Here is a 9,582-nt window from a genome sequence, read left to right as displayed (position 1 = left end):
CCCTACATGTGGTCACTACACAAGGTCCCCTGGCTTCCCAGGGCCTCCTCTGTGTCAGCCCTTCCGCCACTCAGAGCTCCCTGGGGGCCGCTACTGCGGAGCCGCAGGGCTGCCCGCACTCTGCGCTAGAGCCTTCTGGTGGCCTCCTCACTCTCTGTCTCACACACACACACATACACACAGACTCACACACACACAGACTCACGCTCACACACACACAGACTCTTACACACATGCTCACACACAGACGCTCACACAGACTCACACGCTCACACACACACACTCATGCTCACACACACAGACTCACGCTCACACACACACAGACTCATGGTCACACACACAGACTCACGCTCACACACACACAGACTCTTACACACATGCTCACACACAGACGCTCACACAGACTCACACGCTCACACGCTCACACACACACACTCATGCTCACACGCACAGACTCACGCTTACACAGACGCTCACACACAGACACACACATGCTCACACACAGACTCACGCTCACACACACAGACTCACTCTCACATACATGTTCACACACAGACTCACGCCCACACAGACTCACATACATGCTCACACAGACACGCTCACACACACACACACACACGCTCACACAGACTCACTCTCACACACCCTCAGACTCACACTCACACACAGACTCACACTCACGCTCACACTCAGACCCCTCTACCCTCGCTCTCCTGCAGGGTTCGGGCACCTCCCTGGGATGTCACTAGGCGGTGCTGTGTGGCAACCCCTGGGCCTGGTAGGGTCAGGAGGGGTGACCAGTAGCTTGAGGACCCCCTGCCTGGGGACTGAGGTCTGGGGCGCTTCACCCGCAGGGCTGCCCCTGTGTGGTGTGTGTCGCACGGCTGCACAGGCCTGCGCTGGGATGCTAATGTGGGGATACAGAACCCAGCGAAACGGTGAAAGCCACCAGGAGAGGTCGAGGAAGGAAATCATCCCTGCACCTTCTTGAGGTTAATTACATAATGTAATTAGATTATGTCATGTAATCCGTTCAGTCACTTCGCTTCTCACATAACCAGCCAGTTTACTATTACTTTTTAAAATCAGTAAGAATAGTTGTTTCACTGGAGCAACCTGTCGTGTTAATAAGAACTGGTGGATTGACCTATGATCAGACTGATCCCCAGTTACCTTCAGGGCTGAGATTTTTTGTTGCTGTATGTTTGTAGTTGTGGAATTAAGCTGGAATTTTAAAATCAGGCAATCAGTCCTCATCTCTCTTCCACCTGTCCCTTGGTCATGGGACACATATGTCCCATGGGGTTTATGATTAGTGACATCACCAGTGATATGTTCTACCTAGTTCTTCAGGAATCACTAAAGACTGGGGGGGTGGGGAGCAGCGTGTGAAATTAGTGAACGAAGCTAAATTGGGATGTGTTGTGAGCATCACCAAGACAAAGAACAAAAATCAGTATAAGTCAGACATGCAGTAAGTTAATAAATATATTCCCATTGAAAAATACAAGCTACAGATGGAGAAGGCGGGATAGGGGACGATGGCAATTCAGGAAACAGAGAGTCAATGAAACAGTGTGATTTGGAAAGCGGTAATGCCAGGGAGTGATTTATGGGGTGAGACTGGATGGGTGTGCAATGCGATATGACAGCTAAATAAGCAAAGGAGGGTTCGACCCTGCCGCACAGGACCCGAGCGCCTCGCCCCGCAGCCAGTGGCATCTGGTGACCATCCCCAGCCATTTATCGAGCACCTACTGTGTTTCAGGCTTAGCACACAGCCAGGTTATCCTCCAGAATCTCTGTGAGGCAGGGATTATCACATCCAGCAAGGAAGCTGAAGCATGGAGGAATTACGCAGCTTGCCCAGGATCACAGAGCTGGAAAGTGGCAAACTGGAATTTAACCCACATCCTATTCCAAAATCTCATCTCCATACTCTGTAACTGGCCACCACTCAGTGAGTGAAGAGGCAAGGGACAGGGACAGCCCACTGTCCAGTGCTGGCAGGAGCCCTGCAGCGACCTCTGGCTATGGGGTCCTGGAAGGCACATGAAGACCAGGAGACTGTCAACCTGGGTCCCAATCCAAGCCCTGCCTCTCAACAGCTGTGTGACTTTAAGAGTGTCACTTAACCTCTCTGTGCCAAGGTAGGAAAAATAATACCATCCACAGTGGGAGGTGGTGATAATTAAGTGCATGTTGGGGGAGGCTCTTGGTGAACTGTACAGCACACAAAATACACGTGTTGTTACGAGTCTTCTGAGCCAACCTGTAAATTCCTGGTCCTTGAGCTCTTCTGCTTCCAGGAGGTAGTCAGTTCTACCTCCCGCATTTGGAAAACGTGTAATATTAAACCCTGTGCTGAGCAAGATGATTGGAATATCGGAAATGAAGGCTTAGTCCGCCAAGAAGGGCTCGGGTTGTCTCCAACTGGCTGCAGCCTCCTTAGGATTTGCAAAACCTTCTTTAAGCTCGTTGTCTCTCAAGTAAGCAGCTACAGTCTAAGAAAATTTAGTGTTGCAGGAAAGAAGGGTGACAGGGCAGTGACAGTTCTGGAAGCCATCCTCAGTGAAGAATGGTCGAAGAAAGTGAAGATACACAAGGCCTGGAGCAGAGGAACACGGGTACTATCTTCAAATGTTGACTAAATGGAGAGGAGGGGACTAATATGCTCCGAGTCACCTCCCGGGGTGGCGCTGGAAGAAAGGAGGATGGGTGGTTCCTGCGGTGGGAGCCCCTGGGATTGTGGGAAGCCGGCTGCCTCAGGGCTTCCATGCTGTACTAAAGAAACAAAGTGATTCGATTAAATGCTGTGTTTTCCAGCAATAATTCTCCCATAGCAATTGGGTGTCCTACCATTCGATTCAATTCTGACATCACCCCAAGTTAGAGAAGACACACACTTCAAGGGGTTCCGTCCCACAAGACTGCCTGCAGTCTGAATTCTGGCTGCAAGTCCTGGGTCCTCAGGCTGCCCACTCTTGTGTCCGACTTGGCAAATTTGAGGGTTCTCACAACCCCCTTTCAGGTTCGATAATTCACTGGGATGAATCACAGCACTCAGAAAGGTGCTATACTTATGATTACAATTTTATTACAAAGGATGCTACTCAGGGACAGGCAAATGGAAGAGATGCACAGGGCAAAGTATGCGGGTGAGTGGTGCAGAGAACCCAGGCCCTCTTTGGGTGCATCACCCTCCCATCACAACAATGTGTTCATTAATCCAGAAGCTCCCTGGACTACGCTGTTCCCGGGGTTTTATCTGGGGTTTCATTGCGATGGCATGGGTCATTAAATCATGGCCACATAGCTGAGCTCAATCTTAGAGGTCAGAGGATGTGGCTGAAAGTTCTAACCCTGTCATCCTGTGGTTGGTTCCTCAGGTGACCAGGTGATCCTGAAGCTATGTAGCTCCCTACCCCAGTGAGTCATCTCATTAGCATAAACTCAGGTATCAGAGCAAGGGGCTCATTTCGAATAACAAAACACGCCCATCACTCAGGAAATTCCAAGGGTCTAGGCATTCTGGGCCAGGGAACCCGGGACAAAGGCCAACTATATTTTTTATTATACCACAGGTAGACTTTCACGTCCCTTCTGTCTCTGACATGCTATACTTAGTGACTCTAAAACTGCTTACGAGGTACAGTCCAGCCCGACATAAGAAGATACCTTGAGAACTAGAGCTCTTTGGCAACTTAATGGGCGGTCTCCAAAGGTCTGAGCTACCTGGAGTAGGAAGTGATCCAGCTGAGGTTGGATGACCCTGACTGAGACCGCTGAGCAGGAAATCCACTGGGTGGTAGTTTGGACCGGATGCTCACTCATCCGGATGTCTGGACACAGGGCGATGTAAATGCCTTGCTTGATTTCAGAATCGAGAGACGCTTCCATTCTGGATGAACAGCACTGACAAGAGGGAAGGCTGGCAGCGCGGATGGCATGGATATGACAACGAGCTCAGGGACATGCGGGGCATCTTCCTGGCCTTCGGACCCGGTAGGAAGACACGACCAAATTCTCTTAGTCATTCCTTCCTAAGGAAGCGTCAGCCAGCAGGGGCTGACGGCACTAGTAGAGCTGGAGTGATTTCTTTATGGACCCTCTTTATGAGCAAAGCTGAGCAAACCCAGCCGGTCTCCATGAAGTGTCTTCGGCTGGCTGGCTTTCAAATGCTTCTTGGTTTTGGCAAACGTGGCCAAATACTTTTCCTTGTAAGTTTTAAATCTCGAGCGCAGTGAAAAAATTGTTCCACATGTTTATGATTCATGTTTTTACTTAATTCATCAAAATGTTCTCTCACAGCCATCTGATGTCCAGGAAAGCTTATCAGGCACCAGGTTGCTGACAGCTGCGCGTCCTGAAGTTGATGCGATCGCTTCACAGGGTCTGACTCTTCCACAGTTCCTCCCTGGCTAGAGCACCCACCCCTGTGCAGGTCATTCGGTTTAGGGCCCACCAGAAGCTAGGATGTGCTCAAGGGCAGGCTAGGAAATGATTCTGTGACTGACTTTGAGAAGAGCCAGAATGACTCGGGATGTCTTGGATGAAAGCAAATTTACTGTGCCTTCCTTGACCTACATTCCCAGGGCAGGAAGAGAGGGGAGATGGAGAGAGCCTCTTTGGTTATTTGCTTTAATAAACACAGCACTGTAAATTCACATTTTAGAAAAGTTTATCAAACACTCTAAAGATCATACTACCGCCTGAATACCCCCCTTTAAAAAAATAGAGTAAACAGCAGTCCACAGCCATCAACACTCAATGGACTGGCTCACGAGCTACGAACCTTCTTGCTTCCTGCTGTCCACACTCCTCATTAAACACAATAAGCTTCACCCCAATATCCATATTCCAAGTTCCTTTTTCTGGATGTTGATCAGAATGTTTCAGCCCATGAAAAGTCCATGTTTTCCTTTCAAAGTATACGTTAGAGATCACGCCTGGAAGCCCTGCCCTTCTCCTTGATGTAACAGGACACAGAAATGTGTCAGCCCCCTTCATTCCATCCACCTCAGGTCACTCTACCTACCACAAAATAACTGCTGAGAACTGCAAGGTGTCAGCTTCTGCACCCTCCTGGGGCGCCTCTGGGAGCCTGAGCTTAGGGAACATGTCGGTCCAAATCATTGCCCACGTGTCATCCAGCTTCCCGTGTCCTTAAGTAAGCGTCAGCACCAGTAGCAGCAAACATTTATAGAGCACAACTGGGGTCATGACACTGGCCTAAGAGAGAGTGCAGAGGACGCCCCAGCATGACGCCATCAACTGATAACAGTTAACAGGCCCTCCCTGTTAGCCAAGCCCCGGGCTAGAGCTGCGCAGCTCAAAAGCCAAGTGAATTCAGGATGGAGGCTTGAGGATGTTGAGGTGACAGCTGCTAGATCAGGTTAGAGACGTTCCAGGGCCATGGCCTTCATATGGGGGACATTAGCCAGCAGGGCTTTCATTCAAAGACATCGCCTCCTCTTTCCCGAGAAGAGAGGGATCAGATCACGAATGCGAAACAGTTGTCAGTTGGAGTGTTTATGAGTAAGAGTCTCGGGCAGATTTTAAAGCAGAAGCACGTCTAGCGTCAAACCGAAAACTTCATACAAAGTACCCAAAGCTGCAATAGCTTAAATTCAGTGGGGAGATTTTGTCCATTAGCAAAGGCCTCCATCCTACGTTCCTTTAAAACTTAAAGCCTAAGTCTTTTATAGACAGAAAGACGACCCCTGATGAAACTGGACTGGGCTAATTGCAAAAATGTTTCCAGGCAGATACAGCCTTGAGAGCCTCCCACAAACCATCACGTTTCTGGCTCTAATTCTCATGAAAGATTGAACAGCTTTACGCACTGACTGTTTACTCAGAAGAAAATTTAAGAGCAAGGCCTTTAATAGCCATCTAGCTGCACTTTGAGATAAAGGTACATCCCTCCTGATTAATTGTAGGTACTTCTCGCTCATGGAAGGACGCTGAGAATCCCTGCGGATGCCCAGATACAGCTTTAGAAGTCAGTAAGTCTGGTCCAGCTAAGAGAAAGGGAAATAATTCTGGAAGATAGCCTCTCTCTGCTTAATCCCAGTTTCTAATTTGAACAACCTAATCTTGCCGTGGAGAACTCCACATTCGAGATAAGACAGCAGGAGTGTGATTCAGTGAGCTGCCAGCGAGCTAGCAAGCCTCACTTGGAAAGCAGCCCAAGGTGTTCAGGCACAGCGGGAGCCTCCAGAACCTTCTCTCTTTAGGAGAAACAGTTTAAATATCCAAAAAATGTAAACCCATGGAAATAACTTGGATTCCCATTCCAGGTTCACACACCATCTTGAGCTAGCAGGGCTTGTCTGGCCTCTCCCAATTGGATCAGGTATTGTTTTGCTGTTCAGGAATTTTCTAGAAGCTCTCATTCCAGTCTGGGTCATCTCTGCACTGGGCCCCAAATCCCAGCCCTGTAGACTGGGAAGCCGTGAACCAGATGGAGTGGGAAAGGAACCCCAATTCTCCTTCCTGCTTACATGTGCCGGATTTGATTTTGTACTTTCAACATAAAAAGATGATCTTTTCTAACATTTATTTTTTGTCAGTAGAACTTGATCTCAAATTTTCTTGCCAAAGTTAAAGAAGGAGATGTTTGAAAGGCTGGGGACGGCTGTCTTGGTTATGCTATTGTCTGCCACCCTCCCATGTGACAGGACATGGCCACCAGGTGATGTGGCATCTAACATCCAGGTCCACGGCAAGTCAGAGGGAGAGGAGTCGCTCCCACGTCCCACGTCCCACGTCCCTGGGACAACCTTGCCACTGATTTCTCAGCTGCAGCTGCAGCTAATTGTAGTGTTTTCCTCGATATTGGAAAGGTTGGCATTCCAGGGCAGCCTCTGCATCCTCCCTTCCAGGGAGTTCTGGAGTTTTTAAAGTGAGTGTTTACCCTGAGCTGATGCTGACTCACCCTCCCTGCCCTAAAAGTAAAGTGAACCCTTCAGATAATCTATAGGGTGAATATTCTCAATCCATACTTTCCCTTGCTGGGCGTTTATTCTATTACTAATAACAGCTCCCATTTATTGAGCACATACAGTGTGGCTGGAACTAGGATTTAGGCGCCATCTCCATGCCTGTCCCCTGAGGTTACCCAGCTAGTAAGTGGCTACAGGCTGGTTGTAGAGCCCGTGAACCTCTTTATACTGAATTCAGCTTTAATTCTTCAAAATAAGCAAAACCCGTCACTTGGGAAGTTGCCCTGGGTCTAATATACGCTGTGGCAGAGTTTTCAGTGTATAGCTTCCTTCTGTATTTATAATTGCAGGGTTAATACTAGAGTAGAATTTGGTGTGGACACTTCTGGGCTATGTTGCTGTTTGTTTGCTTTTTAAATCAAGTATATGTGATCATTTTAGCAGAGCAATTATAAAGATTATTTTCTAAGATAGAAAGCTTGGCTTTACAGCCCCCAAACTACCTGTTTTAAAAAAAATTTTTTTAGAGGGACTAAAATCACAGGCATGGGCCTTTATTGATGGATAAAACTCCTTCCTGAATTCAGCTTCTTAAGTTTTGGGTACTTTGTTGGAAGCTCTGGTTGGGAGCTTATGAATATTACTGAAGTCTCATACTCACTCTTTAAACAAACACTTTTCATTCAGCATCTTTTCTGCCTCCTGTGGAGAAAGAGAGGGTCCACTTTGGACTGAAGTCCCTCCTTCAGCACCCTTACTTGCTATGCTGTGAATAGCCAGCCAGGCCCTCGGGGACCTGTGTCCCCGTGGAGTCTGGCACAGCCTTGGGTAGAGGCACAGCCCTCTCCCGCATGAGTTCCCTTGAGCCTTCACTCAGGTCTCTAACTCCACTACCAGTTTCGTTATTTTCCCCACAGCTAAGTTACTGTATCTGCCAGTGAAAGGCTCCCAAGGAATGTGCAACTGATCTTCCAGACATATTTAGGAGACCGTTGCTATTGCTTGTGAATTAGGCACACTGAGGAAACTATATAGTTTCAGGTTCCATCCAGTCCTGGGACCTCCATGTGGCAGGAAAATGGGACACATTCTTGAACTGGGGAGCACCCAGGCTAACCAGTCCCTGCCAGATAGGTGGCCTGGAAGAGGAGTATGCAGCTGGAGTGGCTTTGGGGAGCCTGGCAGGAAGTCAACCTTCTGTGACCACAGCGGCTCCGCGGTGCTTGCAGAAACGATCAGCTTCAGATGATCGTTTCCAGGGTCCCCAAGGAAAGCTCTGTTGTCACAAGGGAAGCACAGTTATGCACACAGAGAGTTTGCTCTCTGATCTGTCTTTCAAAGAAACATCTCCACGAGCCATAGAAAGCAACCTCCTATCATAAGCTAGAACCTTCCAGATCTCCTTCCAGGTTCACAATCCCTTGGCCAGGCCCCGCGGACGAGGCGGATTTTCCAGTCCCAAGCTGCCTGGATGCTGAATGCAACTCCTCCACATTGTGACTCCACGCCTGTCTCTGCCCTGCCCAGGAGTGACCGTGACAACTCGTTTGCTTGCCTTTCCCTTTCAGATTTCAAATCCAACTTCAGAGCCGCTCCCATCAGATCCGTGGATGTCTACAACGTCATGTGCAACGTGGCAGGTGTCGCCCCCCTGCCCAACAACGGGTCCTGGTCCCGGGTGACATGCATGCTGAAGGACCCGGCCAGCTCGGCCCTGGCTGCGCGGCCGGGCGCATGCACGTTGGCCTTGGCGCTGCTGGCACTGCTGTCCTGAACTCCTAGCGCAGTGTGTGCCGTGCCCCGCGGGGGAGGCCTGGCCGTTTCCTATTTCACTAATAGCTTCGTCAGTTCAGTCAAGGCCATACAATTGTAAATGTATTAGTCTTGGACGGTTCTATACATAAAAGTCCCTATTTCTTAAAAAAACAAAAACAAAACCACTTTGCTTTGTCCGGAGGTAAGGAAACTCCTAGCTTTATCATTTGTTCAACTATAGGTTATTTTCTCCTTTCTTTCCATGTACTCAGATGAACTAAGCAGGGCCTCCCCCTGTAGCGACCAGACCTTGGGTGGGTATTCCATGGAATCCCGGCCCCTCTCTGTCCTGCTCTGCACAAAGCAGGCCCTTGTCTGTGCCCTGTCTAAACCCGGGAGCCACCCTCAGGGTCTACGGCCACCATCCCATACTGCTCCTTCTGTCTGGGACAAAGGAGGCCCATGTGCAGCAGTAGCTGCTATTTCTAACTCAGCTCGTGGGGTTTCTTCACCTTATACAAAGTCCCAGAAAGGGCATATCTGAGCTTGGTTCACCCAGCAATCAAAATCAATGGGAACTGCAGAATTCGTGGAACAGAGGGAAAGACATGTGTTCCTTCCCAAAGTCTGAGTGCACGAAAGTTTCTCCCTGCCTGAAGGAGCAGAAGAGTTTCCAATAGATACGGGCTTCTGTGAGCCTCCTTGTAGCGTATCATGGTGTGAACACGCACACGGCAGGTGCTGGATTGCCTGTGGGAAGGCTCACTCAGAGGCTGCCTCTCTTTGGATCTCCCTACAGAGTGTAGACTCTAGCGACCCCTGACGTCGTCACGGGCGGGGAAAGTGGTGTCTGGCTGATGATGGTGTGGACATACTTAAA

General features: G+C 49.2%; 1 protein-coding gene across 1 annotated transcript in view; it reads left to right on the top strand.

The window, feature by feature from the left end:
* Positions 1–8,866, top strand: part of ENPP6 (ectonucleotide pyrophosphatase/phosphodiesterase 6) — a 98,330-nt gene extending 89,464 nt beyond the window's left edge. Inside the window, exons 7-8 of the mRNA XM_007466516.1 lie at positions 3,882–4,005; positions 8,516–8,866. Of these exons, the coding sequence (XP_007466578.1) occupies positions 3,882–4,005; positions 8,516–8,721 (330 nt within the window). The 3' untranslated portion in view covers positions 8,722–8,866. The remainder of the gene's footprint in view (positions 1–3,881; positions 4,006–8,515) is intronic.
* Positions 8,867–9,582: the final 716 nt, after the last annotated feature.

This window comes from Lipotes vexillifer, unplaced genomic scaffold (assembly GCF_000442215.2).
Source record: "Lipotes vexillifer unplaced genomic scaffold, Lipotes_vexillifer_v1.1 scaffold951, whole genome shotgun sequence".
NCBI lineage: Eukaryota > Metazoa > Chordata > Mammalia > Artiodactyla > Lipotidae > Lipotes > Lipotes vexillifer.
The sequence above is the reverse complement of the archived record's forward strand: the minus strand, read 5'-3'. Positions and strand labels throughout refer to the sequence as shown.